General features: G+C 44.3%; 1 protein-coding gene across 1 annotated transcript; it reads left to right on the plus strand.

Annotated features, from left to right (window-relative positions):
- Positions 1 to 933: 933 nt before the first annotated feature.
- On the plus strand, positions 934 to 15,038 carry LOC309338334 (uncharacterized protein). Its single transcript, XM_081855486.1, has 7 exons — positions 934 to 1,124; positions 2,408 to 3,694; positions 5,688 to 6,599; positions 7,866 to 7,960; positions 9,950 to 10,117; positions 12,040 to 12,197; positions 12,510 to 15,038. Exons 2-7 carry the CDS (start codon positions 2,409 to 2,411, stop codon positions 12,750 to 12,752), a joined length of 2,862 nt encoding a protein of 953 aa, XP_081711612.1. The 5' UTR covers positions 934 to 1,124; position 2,408; the 3' UTR covers positions 12,753 to 15,038.
- Positions 15,039 to 15,621: the final 583 nt, after the last annotated feature.

The following is a 15,621-nucleotide window of genomic DNA, read 5'->3' on the forward strand; positions in this document are numbered from 1 at the left end:
GAACAAGAAGAACATATGTTTAAAGAAGATTGGAAAATGTTTATTGAATATACGGGGGGGAACACTTGAAAACGCTGGAAGTGTTAAGATAAATTCAACAGTGTAAATAAGTTTTGATGGAAGGAATAATGGAATACTGAATGGTTTTGTTGTTGTTTAGTCGTTTAGTTGTGTCCGACTCTTCATGACCCCATGTACCAGAGCACGCCAGGCACTCCTGTCTTCCTCTGCCTCCCGCAGTTTGGTCAAACTCATGCTGGTAGCTTTGAGAACACTGTCCAACCATCTCATCCTCTGTCGTCCCCTTCTCCTTGTGCCCTCCATCTTTCCCAACATCAGGGTCTTTTCTAGGGAGTCTTCTCTTCTCATGAGGTGGCCAAAGTATTGGAGCCTCAGCTTCAGGATCTGTCCTTCCAGTGAGCACTCAGGGCTGATTTCCTTAAGAATGGATAGGTTTGATCTTCTTGCAGTCCATGGGACTCTCAAGAGTCTCCTCCAGCACCAGAATTCAAAAGCATCAATTCTTCGGCGATCAGCCTTCTTTATGGTCCATAAAGTTTTGATGGAAGTAATGATGGAATACTGAATGGTTTTAGTTTATGTAAAATATGCAACTTTTTATGTTATGCAAAATGAACCATGGAAAGAGAAGGGAAGTCACTGGCATTTTAAGGTTTTTTAAATGAATACCCTGAATTGTAAAACAGAAAACTGAATAAAATTATATATAAAAAATAAATAGATGTTTCTAACCAACTTCTCCGTAGCCCAGGCTGCATTCCCCCCAAACCCCATCAAAGAAACTCTCCCCACGTGACGTTTCTCCTCCAATTACTTCCCTTCCGCGGCAGCGTGGGCGGAAAAGGCTGCTGCCAGCACCAAAAATGGCTCCGGCGGCGTCACTTTCCCCGCGAGAAATATGTCGGGTGGGGCGTGCGCTGTCTTTGCAGTTCCTGCCCTTCCTTGCCTTGCTACGGTGGCCGCCGAGGGTCACGCGGAGCGTTTTCCTTCCCCGCTTTGAGGGATGCTGCAAAAAGGAAAAGAAAGGTCCGCTTAGTTTCAGCTCCGCTTCCTTCTCTCCGCCCCGGGAAAGGCAGCAGCGCTTGCCTGTCATAATTCAAAAGGTATTCTGCCCCTGGAAGTGGAGGTTCCACTGGTAGAGCTCACTGCATGTTGCTTGGGGGGGCGCACAGGGGGGGGGATACGTCCTTGCAGTTTTGATGCCCATCCAAGGTACCAGGTTTCGGCAACGAACTCAGACCTGGGCTAGTTCAGTCGGTAGAGCATGATCTTTCTTAATCTCAGGGTCGTGGGTTCGAGGTTGGCACGTTGGGCAAAAGATTCCTGCACGGCAGGGGGTTGGTCTAGATGACCCTTGGGTCCCTTCTACAGTTCTGTGATTCTAACAGTTTGAAGTTGCACTAAGAGCCCAGTCGCTTAATGCAGCGGCGCCTGTCACTCCCTTGCCTGTTGAGATCATGCAGGGGCCTTCGCTGTGCTCTTTTTGCAACCTGCTAAAAACAAAACCCACTCCTATTTAGACAAGTCTCCCCAGATGCTTAGAAAATTTTAATCTGCTTTTTTGTATTTTTACTTTTGCATGTTTTGAAGTAAGGGTTGTAATTCCCCCCTCCCCTTGATTTTACTGTGCTATCTTTTGTAAACCGCTTTGAGGGATTTAAAACAACAACAACAATCAAGCGGTGTATAAATCTTAGGACATAAATAAGTGTTTGGTGCTAAGAAGTAATTTGTTTTGTTTGGGCTGAATCTTCTGCCTGTCAGTTTCACTGGATGACTCCCAAATCCTAGTTTTAGCAGAGAACATTTTTCTCTCTCTTTCTCTCTGCTTCCCTACACCTCTCTTCCTTCAAACATTTCGGTTTTCCCTCATAGGGTGATGTTTTCAATGCAAATTTTCCAGAATTGCATGAAAGTGTCTAAGTGTGCCTGTTTTTCATCGTGGGTAGGTGTCTTCTCAGTTTTGCACAAGGCAGCAAGTAGAGAGTAGAGCCTGGAATATAATAAATTTCCACCAAGGCTCCCTACTAAGCTGGAATATGAAACTAGGCTCAATAGTGCAAGTTTATTCCACACTTTATTCCGTTTTCTTAGGCTGCCCTCCTTGTGTTTATTTACCAGGAAGTAAGTTCTATTAAACTCAATGAGACTTCCTTCTGAGTTGGCATGATAGGATTGCACTGTTAGTCTGTCTCCCTCTACAGAGGGAGGACTGGTCATACAGTCCTTTGAATTCCATAAACTTCATCTTCAGTTATTAATGTGTGACATTCTGTGTTAACTGTGAATTGACAGAGAAAGTGAATTTATTCATTATTTATTTTGAAAGTGGGGGATTTATACAAGCCAATGTATCACCATTCTTTGACGCACTTCCTTTTGATAGGATGGAGAAAAAGAAAATTTTAATGAAATCCAACACGGCTGCTTCCAGCCTACTGAGAACCTTACATTCTCTCTATCAGTTTGGCCACTTCTGTGACGCAATAATATACACAGACCAGTTTGGCATCCAGGAGGAGTTTTTCGTTCACAAAGTTGTATTGGCTGCTTCCAGCAATTATTTTAGAAGCCTGTTCCTCACCGATGAGATGCTGAAAGCCAGAGATTGTCGGGTGACTCTCCAGGGTGTTCACACTGAAGAATTTGTCTGCTTCCTAAAGTTTGCCTACACAACAGAAGTAGAAATTGAAGAGGACAAACTGCACCGAATAAAGGAGGTAGCCGAAAGACTTGAATGCCAAGATCTGCTTGATGTTTTTGAAGAAATGAAGGCTGCAGGAGAAGATTTGGATCTGGGTGTTCATTCAGAAAGACATGAAGGCGGTAGGTCTGTCTGCAGTAAAACAAAACAAGTAGAAAACAAGGAACAGAGTGCTTCGTCCCGAATTTTGGCAGCGCCCATGAAGAGACAGCTTTGGGACCGAAAGAAGCACACAAAACTGACTGCCGTCTATGATGGTAGTGAAGGTAAACCTGGCCGTTCTGACAAATATGGTGTTGTGTTTGAGGGACCCAAAGACAGCACAGCAGCGTCAACTGGATGTAATGAAATAGACATGCACGGCGCTCATACTATGAAGAATGTCAGCCCGCCGGGAAATAAGGCCAGCCACCTGTCACTAAATCTGGTGGACTCCAAGGAAGCCTGCATTGTTACAAGCAAGATACTACCCGGCCAGGAGGAGGGTGAAAACGCCTTGAATCTTAGCGAAACCAAACTCAGGAAATCGCCGCGCAATGTATCGCCCCAAACATACACATGTGACAAGTGTTGCCATTCCTTCCATTTTGCCAAGCAGTACTGGTCGCACATGGAACAAGAACATGACGCAGATCTGGTGGCTCAGTATAGCTGCGATATGTGTGGCCAACTCTTTCCCAGTTGCCAGGACCTAAGGCAACATAGGCTCACCGTTCACAACGATGAAAAGCAGTTCCCCTGCTTGTTATGCGGCAAAAGGTTTAAGTGCCAGAAAGACATCAGCCATCATATGCGGAGAGTGCATGAGAAGAAAAAGAATCCTCAGAGGTGTCCCTACTGTGACAAGGTGATCAGCTCTAAATGTGGCTTGACGGTTCACATTCGAACACATACGGGAGAGAAGCCTTATAAGTGCGGAGGCTGCACGGCAAGTTTTGCTCAGAGATCTGCCTTCACTACTCATGTAAGGTAAAGTCTTTGTTCATTTCAGAATATTGGGAGATAGTTTTCCGTCTTCATCTCTTTGCTGTTAGAAATTTTATCCAGAAGCGAATAGAAGTCTGCCAGCTTTAGAGGATTTGCTATAGGATTTGCTTTAGAGCCAGTGTGGTGCAATGGTTAAGAGCGGTGGACTTGTAATCTGGTGAACCGGGTTTGCTTCCCCGCTCCTCCACATGCACCTGCTGGGTGACCTTGGGCCAGTCACACTTCTCTGAAGTCTCTCAGCCCCACTCACCTCACAGAGTGTTTGTTGTGGGGAGGAAGGGAAAGGAGATTGTTAGCCACTTTGGGACTCCTTAAGGGGAGTGAAAGGCAGGGTATCAAGTCCAAACTCTTCTTCTTTTTCTTAAAAAAAGGTAAAGGACCCCTGACAGTTAAGTCCAGTTGCGAATGACTCTGGGGTTACAGTGCTCATCTCGCTTTACTGGCTGAGCGAGCCGACGTTTGTCTGCAGACAGTTTTTCAGGGTCATGTGGCCAGCATGACTAAGCCGCATCTGGCAAAACCAGAGCAGTGCATGGAAGCGCCGTTTACCTTCCTGCCGGAGTGGTACCTATTTATCTACTTGCACTTTGACGTGCTTTCGAACTGCTAGGTTGCCAGGAGCTGGAACTGAGCAACGGGAGCTCACCCCCTTGCGGGGATTAGAACTGCCAACCTTCCGATTGGCCAGCCCAAGGCTCAGTGGTTTATACCACAGCGCCACCCGCATTCTTCTTGTTATTGCAGTGCTATTATACAAGCATATTCAAAGTTACATTTAGACAGTTCTATCAGTGTAAAAGTATTTGCTGCATGGCTTCCACAGCCAGTCTGTGAAGCTTACAGGCAGCACAATAAACTTTTCTTTCTTCCTTTTATAGCCTGGACAACGTGTGGCTCAGCAAACCAAACAGCCACAGTCAGAGAAACAAAGGTGCTGTGCTGCTCAGTTTGCTCTCCTTGTCAGCCAGCTCATACAAACTGCCTTGGAGTTTTTATGCCCTGTGCGTTGCTAGGGGTGATTATTATTGTCAGACTTTATACTTGGCTGCTGCTGCTCAGAACAAGATTATGAAATGATGCTTTACATCACAGTCCATTGCATCTCTTACTCAGAAGCAAACCCCACTAAGATCAACTGAATTTACTCCCAGGAATGTATTCTAGAATTGCAGGCTCTGCGTTTAACTTTGTCTTCATGATGTGTATTTGTCAATTTCCATTTTATTTTACTAAGCTTTTCTATCCCACCTTTCTAGAAAAAGAAACCTATCCAATGCAGCAGACAGGTCCAACCAATACATCAAAACTTACCAGTTTTTAAAACGAAAACAAAGTTAAGATGGTAAAGGGACCCCTGATCATTAGGTCCAGTCGTGGCTGACTCTGGGGTTGCGGCGCTCATCTCGCTCTATAGGCCAAGGGAGCCGGCGTACAGCTTCCGGGTCATGTGGCCAGCATGACTAAGCTGCTTCTGGCGAACCAGAGCAGCGCACGGAAATGCCGTTTACCTTCCCGCCGGAGCGGTTCCTATTTATCTACTTGCACTTTGATGTGCTTTTGAACTGCTAGGTTGGCAGGAGCAGGGACCGAGCAATGGGAGCTCACCCCGTCACAGGGATTCAAACCACCAACCTTCTGATCGGCAAGTCCTAGGCTCTGTGGTTTAACCCACAGTGCCACCTGCATAGCAAACAGTAATTAAATATCATACCTGGAAATGCCTGCTGGGAAAAAAAAATCTTAGAATAGCACCTAGTGATGGAGGCAGCAATATCCTATGCATTTTGACTTAGAAGTATGTCCTACTTAGGTAATTGGGGCTTACCCCATAGAAAGGAGGTTAGGATTGTGGTCTTAGATGCTTTTCAATCGAATTTGCCCTTGTATGAATATATGGATTATTTGTGTGTCTAGTATAGCCTGCAGAAAATTGTATCTAATTTACAGGTGGCATTACTTTTTTTTCCTCCAACAGAAAAATACATGAATCAGGACAAGACAGGAAACTCAGTCCAGATTACTGGATGATAGCCCCGCCAACAAAAAAAGCAGTTGTTATAGATAGCAAAGTTGACATGAATAGCAAAACATGTCTGAAGGTACCAAACAGCGACTTGCAAAGAGAACCTGTGGATGAAAAAACTCGGGAGCTTGAGGGAGAATCCAGGAATCCTCCTCCTTTGGAAGCAGAGTCTGAGAGGAAAGAGGAAAGTCGAGAGCAATGTGGTGATGCTGATATTCAAAGAGAAGAACCAGATGGACGCAGGACTTTGGTTGCAGAGGACTGTGTAAAAGGAGAAAGGGACTGTGAAACAGAAGGCAGGGGCAGGGAAGAGAATGAGGCAGTCTCTTCCGAAGACATCGATGAGAATTCAAATGATCAAAACGCTGAAGAAAGCAAATCGGACGCCGGTTGCAAAGCGAGGGGCGTTGTGAGCAAAAATGAGGGCGCCAAAAAATCGGCCTATGTTATAACATGTACCAAATGTGCAGAGAAGTTCGTCTCGAGGAAGAAATACACTGACCACTGCAAAAACGTCCACCATTCTGTGCCTGGTAAAATTTATCAGTGTGACGTCTGTAACAAGTCCTTCGCGAGCTACAACAGCTGGAAGGAGCACAGGGCGAGCGTCCACACGGACGACAGGCAGTTTTCCTGCACCCTCTGCAACGCCACTTTTAAAAGGAAAAGGGATGTGAGGACCCACTATATGCGGAAGCACGAAGGAAGAGTGAAGCGTCCCCTTTGCTCTGTCTGTGGGAAGATCTTGAGCTCAAGAACGGCGCTAGTGTTTCACATGAGGACCCACACAGGCGAGAAGCCGTACCAGTGCAGCATTTGTTGTTCAAGATTTGCTCAGCCATCCCAGCTCAAGATTCACACCAGGTAAGCCTGTTTTTCTCTCTCTCTCTCTCTCTGTGTCTGTCTTTTCTATCTTCTATCTTTAATTTTGCAAATTCTGCATGCATCAGAATTGGGTACTTACTTCTAACTCATATTGGCCATGCGTACAGTGGTACCTCAGGTTACATACACTTCAGGTTACATACACTTCAGGTTACAGACTCTTCTAACCCAGAAATAGTGCTTCAGGTTAAGAACTTCACTTCAGGATGAGAACAGAAATCGGGCTCCGGCGGCGCGGCAGCAGCAGGAGGCCCCATTAGCTAAAGTGGTGCTTCAGGTTAAGAACAGTTTCAGGTTAAGTACGGACCTCCGGAATGAATTAAGTACTTAACCTGAGGTACCACTACATTAACAAACAGTAAATGTTCCAATGAGTGTAGGTGGGGCGGGTGGAAGAGTGTGTAGCTGGCAACCTTCAGTAGTAGTTGTAATACAACTAGAACTAAATAGTTCTAGCATTTTTTAAAAAGGTGACACACCGCTTAAACACACAAATATACAAAGCAGCTCTTGGACCAACTCTAAATGGGAGCAGAGGTGGGCACTGACTTTCCGTGCTTCGAAATTTCTGGTAATGTTACATGATTTCTGCTGCTACCTCAATGGGGGCAGGTTTAAAAACCTGTTTCCTTGAGCTGGGTCTCCCTTCTGTATTTGTTCTCAGGAGGTCTTAAATCAGGAGAACTTCCGGCGTTGCTGGACTTACAACTTCTGATTGTCATTTTGTCTGGCGCATGCCATTTTGTGGTATTTTTAGATAGAGTTGTCAAATAAGAAAAGAAAAAGTCAGATTTCTCATTCCTCTAGAGCAGGCTTAGGCAAACTCCAGCCCTCCAGATGTTTGGGACTACAATTCCCATCATCCCTGACCACCGGTCCTGTTAGCTAGGGGTGATGGGAATTGTAGTCCCAAACATCTGGAGGGCCGGAGTTTGCCTAAGCCTGCTCTAGAGGAATGAGAAATCTGACTTTTTCTTTTCTTATTTGACAACTCTATCTTTGATACTTTCTTTTGCTGTAGCCATAGAATCGTATAGCCAGAAAGTGCCTGAAGATCATTTAGTCCAAGTCCCCAGGCTATGGCAGGAGTCATTTCCCGAGATGTTCTCTGCCGCTTGCCTTGGGTGGTAGCAGGGAGGTGAGGGAAAGGGGTGGAATACTGGCAAACTATCTGTAATATTTACTAAGCAGGACATGTCACTCTTCACATGTTTTGTCAGCGTTTTCATATTTCTTTGACTGCAGGTCCCATACAGGTGAAAAGCCATACATCTGTGAGGATTGTGGAGCTTGCTTTGTAGATAAAGGCAAGCTTACTGGCCACAAGAGGACACATACAGGTATAATAATAATAATAATAATAATAATAATAATAATAATAATAATTTATTACTTATACCCCACCCATCTGGCTGAGTTTCCCCAGCCACTGTGGGCGGCTCCCAATCAAATGTTAAAAACAGTACAGCATTAAATATTAAAAACTTCCCTGTACAGGGCTGCCTTCAGATGTCCTTTAAAGCAGTGTTTCCCAACCTTTGGTCTCCAGCTGTTTATGGACTACAGTTCCCATCATCCCTGACCACTGGGTCTTGCTAGCTAGGGATGATGGGAGTTGTAGTCCAAAAACAGCTAGAGGCCAAAGGTTAGGAAACACTGCTTTAAAGATAGGATAGCTGCTTATTTCCTTCACATCTGAAGGGAGGGTGTTCCACAGGGTGGGCGCCACTACCGAGAAGGCCCTCTGCCTGGTTCCCTGTAACCTCGCAATGAGGGAACCACCAGAAGGCCCTCGGCGCTGGATCTCAGTGTCCAGGCTGAACGATGGGGGTGGAGACGCTCCTTCAGGTATACAGGTAAGCGTTTAAATCCAGTCCTTGCATGTGGCAGAGGTTAATGCCTATCCGTGCATATTGATTTATTCTGATTACAATCCTGCATTGCTGGAGGTTGGCGCTGGATGACTGTGGGGGTCCCTTCCAACTCTACAATTTTATGACTTTTCATGAATTACAGATAAGTAGTTGAAAAGGATGATGGTGAGGGAGGTTACCAGATTTCCTGTGAGGCATAACTCTTAAGCTGCCTCTCATTCACTTACTCTTGCCTGTTCTATCGGGTCGAACTACATGTTACACTGTGATCAGGAATAAGACAGCACACACATTTCTACACTCTCCACAAATGGCCACCTGCCCAGGGCTTCTGTGGCATTGACCACACAGAAAAAGATGTGTAACTGTTGCAGCAGAGGCTTAAAGGATCATATACCCCAGAAGCAGAAAGAGAGGCAACTATTCTTGGGAAGGTAGAGAGTGTAGAAGAGATCTCCTGGACCAGAGAAGGGGAATGTGTGGCCCATCAATGGAAGGAGATCGCAAATGTGTGTCTATGCACTGTGCGATGACGGCCACACGGATGCTCCTAGCCCAGAGATGGAAAGAAGACAAAGTCCCTACCAGAGTGGAGTGGCAAACTAAGCTGTTGGAGTACGCTGAAATGGCAGAACTGACCAGAAAGCTCAGGAACCAAAAAGACCAAATCTTTAATAAAGAATGAGGGAAATTTATACTGGTAGAGCACTGTAAGCAGATAAAAAAATAGCAGGATTGCAATAATAATAATAATAATAATAATAATAGTAATAATAATATAATTTATTTGTACCCCGCCCATCTGTCTGGGTTTCCCCAGCCACTCTGGGCAGCTTCCAACAAAGATTAAAAACACATCAAAATGTCACACATTAAAAACTTCCCTGAACAGGGCTGCCTTCAGATGTATTCTAAATGTCAGGTAGTTGTAATGTAGCAAATGTAGCAAATTTTATGGACAAAATGGAGAGACATAAAATATGGATTACTAAACAATATGCAGTTGAAAAGGTTGACAATAGGACCCATGGAGGGGAAGTTCAGAGATTCAGAGAAATCTCTAAATATGGATATGTATTTTGTATTGTTATAATTCTATACTTCTAAATTCAAATAAAAATTATTTCTCTCTCTCTCTCTCTCTCTCTCTCTCTCACACACACACACACACACACACACACACTGGTCTTTCTAGTGTCCCACTGAATACGTAGCTGTTCAAAGGTTGTTGGGACACCCAACTGCTGTCCCGGGCCCAGAGTGGGGTAAAAAGTAAATAAACAAATGGCATCCCCAGGCGGCCTCGCCAATGCTCAGGGATGATGGGAATTGTAGTCCAACAACATCTGGAGAGGCTCCCCATCCCTGGACGTTCTTTGGACGTCTCCTGTGGGTGATCATCAGCGTAGGTAACGGTCAGTAACATAATTCTACCACCATTCATTTCCTTTGCAGGAGAGCGTCTGTTCAAGTGTGATGTCTGTGGAAAACATTTTTCTACCAACGAATACTTGAAATGCCATAAGCGCTGCCACATGGGAGCCAAGCCATACAAGTGTGATGTGTGTGGGAAAACGTTTGGACTGAGGGCCTCATTAGCCCAACACAGTAACGTTCATGCAGGTAATAAATCCCTTCCCAGTGGGGGTGGAGGAGATGGATTGTGTTGATGAAAGTCTCTGCCACATGCAGCGTTCATTCTGTGCAAGTACAGCGTAAGAATCCAGAATCTGTCCCAGACCACAGTTGGCAATGTGCCTTGCATATTTATTTAAATATGATGCAAGAATCGTCATGTGGAAATACTACCGTATTTTTCGCTCTATAAGACGCACCAGACCACAAGACGCACCTAGTTTTTGGAGGAGGAAAACAAGAAAAAAAATATTCTGAATCTCAGGCGCCAGAACAGCAAGAGGGATCGCTGCGCAGCGAAAGCAGCAATCCCTCTTGCTGTTCTGGCTTCTGGAATAACTGCGCAGCTTGAATTCGCTCCATAAGATGCACACACATTTCCCCTTACTTTTTAGGAGGGGAAAAGTGAGTCTTATAGAGCAAAAAATACATATTTAAATATGATACAAGAATGGTCATGTGGAAATACTTTGTTAGTTAAATACTTTCAGTACAATTTATGTTCTAAGCAGGAGATCGTTACATGTGTACATGAGCTAGGGTGCTCTGGGCTAAATTTCAAGCTTTATTTCATTCCAGGCAAAGGGGGACAATGTATTTCCTTGAGAGTCATTGAAAATTAAATAGATCTGTGTGCTCTAGCTTCCCCGAATGCTCACCTTTCAGAACCTTGAATTCTTGTTGGGTATTTGTAAAACGTTGACAGCCGCAAAAAACTTGGGTTTCCCATTTTCCCTACTTGGCAATATCTTTCCTTGATGAAAGCCAAGTTGTGTAGAGTCCGTGGGCAAGCAGCTTCACCACTCCACAGATCTCTCACTGCTTCCAAAAGATGGACATATTCACAGTTTACTCTGATGAGAACCTGCAGTGTTCAGAAATAGCATTGGGAGGGGGGGGATGAGGCCTATTTCCAGCAGCAGAGGGTAGTTCTGTAAGTATAACTTATCAAGTGAAAACCACAAAGAGGAACCCAGCTTTTCCCTGTGTTGTTCTCCTGCCATAGTAGTGCCCTCAAGGCATCAGTCGCATTCATGCCTTACATGAAAATCACTCTTATCCCAGTCATGGTTGTGAATCCTGGGAACTGTAGCGCTGAGAGTTGGAAATCCCTTACAGAGTTACGATTCTCAGCTTTGCTGTTTAACAGCTGCTGTGTCTGTCTCTCTCCTGTTTCCAACTTACCATATTTTTGCTCCATAAGACACACCTGACCATAAGACGCACCTAGTTTTTAGAGGAGGAAAACAAGAAAAAATATTTTGAATGAAACAGTGGATGTATGGTTTTTGTGGTTCATGTTGTGGCCACAGACATGTGATTTGACGGTGAATTTGGGGTGATCCAATGCAAAAATCTTGAGAATCCATGTTGATCTGTGCTTTGTAACCACGTTTTTGCGCCATTGCGGCCCCACAAAACAGTGGATGCGTGTGTTTTTTGGTGCAGGCTGTAGCCATGGACATGCTATGTGATCTGATGGTGAATTTGAGGTGACCCAATGCAAAAATCCTGAGGATCCATGGGCTTTTACCTCCCCCCTCCCAGGCAGCCTCCTTTGTTGCTAGCGTCCCATATCTTGCTGCCAATCACTTGCCAATCAGCAGCTTTGTTTTAACACCCACTTCCCTCTTTCAAAAAAAAAAAGCATGATCTGCTTTTTGCCCCTGGGCAATTTGGCTCCAGGGACCACGCATTCGCTCTATAAGACACACAGACATTTCCCCTTACTTTGTAGGACGAAAAAAGTGTGTCTTATGGAGCGAAAAATACGGTACTTTGTTTTCTGATACCAGTATGTGTTTACCTTACAAGCCACTAAGTAGACCCAAAATGGGTCTAAAGTTGAGAGAGAAATAAGATTTTGTAAATACACCCCAACATTTGTGAGGTCTGTTTTGTTTTCTCAGAGACTCCTCCTTATTTCTGTGAGCAGTGTGGAAAGACCTTTACTCAGCAAGGAGCCCTGAGGCGTCACCAGCGTATTCACACTGGAGAAAAACCCTACAAGTGCAGGGCCTGTGAAAGGACCTTCACAGATCTGTCTACCCTGAGAAGGCATGTCCTGGTATGTTCTTCAGTTTGCCCCATTCATTTTAATAGGGATGGGCAGGCAAACAAGCTTAATATTCTTTGAGTATAAAAAATATTTGCCATGATCTTTAAAAAGCTTAGAACACCCATGTAGTAAATTGCTTTGGTGTCTGTCTAGGGGCAAATTTAATGACAGAGCCTTTAATCCCAGAGGGGCCTTTAGTCCACATTGCTTTGTTTTTTTAAAAATTGGTCTAGTTAGTTTAAGGTCTTTATGATTGCTCTAATCAGGTCAGAACTTGAATAACAACAGTATTTTTTGTCTTGTTTTCTTCCCCTGCTATAGGTACACGATCGGAATGCTCACTGGAGGACTTTCTTAATAGATCTTACCATCAAAAAGGATCACAACTGGTCCAAAATAGAGCCTTTTTCTGATATCCGTATGGGAGAGGACTCTAATCTGGTTTGCTCCGACGGCCAAAGTAAACTTTATAAACCAGAGAGCACCAGTGTAAAAAAAGCGGAACACATATCATGTGGTAGTAGTAATGCCAGAGATCCTGACCATTCCCTTACGTATTTATAACTCTGTACAGTGAAGGCAAAATGCAGGCGTAAAACATTTTGCATCTCTCTCGTGCCCCTTATGGGGGAGCATCCTCCATCTGCCTACAAGTTCTACAGAGAAGACAGACTAAGAGTTCAGCATCTTCAGAGCTGAGAGGCAGCCACTGGGCAGCATAGACATTGTTGTGGAATTGCTTGTGAATGGGTCATTTCTTAGTAGCTTGGATGCTGGCTTCGCTAATAGCTATTTAGGAGTCAGAAGAGATGCTTTCAGAGCTCATAATGAGTAGATATGGTGAGATATGCAGAACTAGCACAGCTGGCTTCAGCAGCAGTACAGAAGCATCTTCATAAGTTTTAAAAAATTCAAGACCCTTTTTCGGGCTGCTTTTATAATACTGCCAAGGAGGCTGTTCGATTCCAATAGAGGGGTGTCTCTGCTCAGAGATGCATAAGATCTTTGCAATGTACCTATGTGGGGACAGGCTCCGTGGTTCTGGCGCTGAGGGGAATAGCTCTGCACTACTAGAAGTGCTCTTTATTATTCTCATTTCAGTTTTTAAAGAAATGGCATGGGCAAAGATGGGAAAGAGCTATGCTTAATGCAGGTGGTTAAAGCCGGGAGTCGCAGAGGCTAAGACAAGGCCAATAAGGCCCCTCCAAACTGGTAAAACAAAATATTAAAATAACAAAAGCAGTTTAGTGCATGTAAGTATAGGGTGATGCACACTGAGGCAAAACACTTCATATTGCACTTATGGGGTGTGATCTGGTGTTGACTGACCAGAAATAAGATACTGGTGGATAAACTCAATGAAAAGTGTGCAACAGCAGGAAGGCAAATAGAATAGAAACACCCAATATCATTCATGTATTTTATACAAATCTTTGGGGCAGGCACACTTGGAATACTGTGTACAGTTCTGCATTGTGAAAAGAATATTGTGGAACTGGAAAACGTGCAGAAAAGGGCAACCCAAATGATCGTGAGGCTGGAGCAACTCCTCTGTAAGGAAACGTTGCAATCTTTGGGGCTTTTTTGTTCAGAAAACAGGTTAGGGGGCATATGAAAGAGGGGCATGTGGAGAATAATACTAGAGCCATCCCATGAAGATGCAGGACAGACTAAAAGTGGGTATTTCTTCACACAGCACATTGTTCGATTACAGAATTCTCTCCCACAAGTTGTAGTAAAAGCCACCAAGTTAGATGGTTTTAAAGGGGATTAGACCATTTTATGGAGGATAAGTCTGCAAGTGGCTACTAGTCATCTATGGCTGTGTGCCGTCTCCAGGATCAAATACTGTGTACCACCTCCATGTCTTTGAATACCAGCTGCTGAGGAAACAAGATAAGAAAATAACTTACGTTCTGGTTGTGGGCTTCCCAGGGTTTGACACTGTGGCAAACAGGATGTTAGGTGGGTTCTTGGTCTTACCTAGCAGTGCTCTTGTTCTTAATAGATGAAATTGATTTCTACTTGTACTGTTACTCTTTGAACTTAACAGTGATTGGAACCAGTATGAAAAAAGGCAATTGCCCTCAAATGTGAGGCAGGGAAATAAAGTGAGGTTGTGGGGAAGTAACTATTGTAGGGGAGGTATTTGATGTGGAGCAGACACACACCGTGTTTACAACACATTCCTCCCCTGCCAAGAATCCCGGAAACTGTAGTAGCAGAGCTACAATTCCCAGCACCCCTTATAAACTATGGCTCCCTGGATATTGGAGGGTGTGTGTGTGCTTTAAATGTATGGTGTGTATACACAACCAGAGAAAGGGCTGGATTCCTTCAGGTTCATTGAATGTTACCTTCAGCCTTCTCAGTTTCAGAGAATGAAAGGAGGAGCTGCAGGAAAAGCCGCTCAGAACATTTCACATTGGCGTGTGGGAAATCCAGACTGCATGGACCATTAGCACTTGCTAATATGCTGAACAGAACAAGTTTGATTTTTAAAAAGACCACGTGTAAAGATTTGCTAGAGGGACACTCAGAAACGGCCTGAGACCAACAGACTCGGAAACTGTCCATCTCTTAAGTGTATTTGCTATTTTATAACTGTAGCTGAGGATAAAATTTCACACCTGTTTAGGGATGTTTTTAATGTTTGATGTTTTATTGTGTTTTTAATATTCTGTTGGAATCCACCCAGAGTGGCTGGGGAAACCCAGCCAGATGGGCAGGGTATAAATTACTATTATTATGATCCTGTTATCATTTATGCTACCTGTTTATAGGCCTGCTGCTTTGTAAATGTCGTAGCTTTCCACAATAAATAGTCATTTCATATGGTTTGCTCTGAAATGTATAGATGCCTTTTTGTACTAAAGATAATGGCCCTCCCTGCATGACCAAATGGTGCGACTTGAGCTGTGAAACTGGAGCTTATAGCTCAAAATTCAACTGGAGAGCATGTTGGCCCCCTGGTTTTAGCTGGGTTATTATTTTTTATTTTATCGGTTTTAGCTGATTTATTTTATTATTATATTAGATTTAGCTGGATTATTATTATAGTCATACCTTGGGTTGAATGTGCTTCAGGTTGAGTGCTTTTGGGTTGCGCTCCGCGGCAACCTGGAAGTAACAAGAGCGTGTTACTTCTGGGTTTTGCCGCTTGTGTATGTGCAGATGCTCAAAATGACATCACGCACGTGCGCGGAAGCAGCAAAACGCCGCACGCGCAATCACGTCTTACGTTTCATTCAGGATGCGAACGGGGCTCCAGAATGGATCCCGTTCGCATCCTGAGGCACCACTGTAGTTTACACTGCGGTTTACAGTGGTACCTCGGGTAAGAACTTAATTCGTTCCGGAGGTCCATTCTTAACCTGAAACTGTTCTTAACCTGAAGCACCACTTTAGCTAATGGGGCCCTCTCACCGCCGCT

The sequence above is a fragment of the Podarcis erhardii genome (genome assembly GCF_964252035.2).
Source record: "Podarcis erhardii genome assembly, chromosome: 3".
Lineage (NCBI taxonomy): Eukaryota > Metazoa > Chordata > Lepidosauria > Squamata > Lacertidae > Podarcis > Podarcis erhardii.

Bases quoted from the DNA above. Each gene is read 5' to 3' on its own strand.
- LOC309338334 (XM_081855486.1), top strand. From the start codon at position 2,409: ATGGAGAAAAAGAAAATTTTAATGAAATCCAACACGGCTGCTTCCAGC. The intron at 3,695-5,687 runs GTAAAGTCTTTG...TTCCTCCAACAG, and splicing joins GCCTTCACTACTCATGTAAG to AAAAATACATGAATCAGGAC. The intron at 12,198-12,509 runs GTATGTTCTTCA...CCCCTGCTATAG, and splicing joins CCCTGAGAAGGCATGTCCTG to GTACACGATCGGAATGCTCA.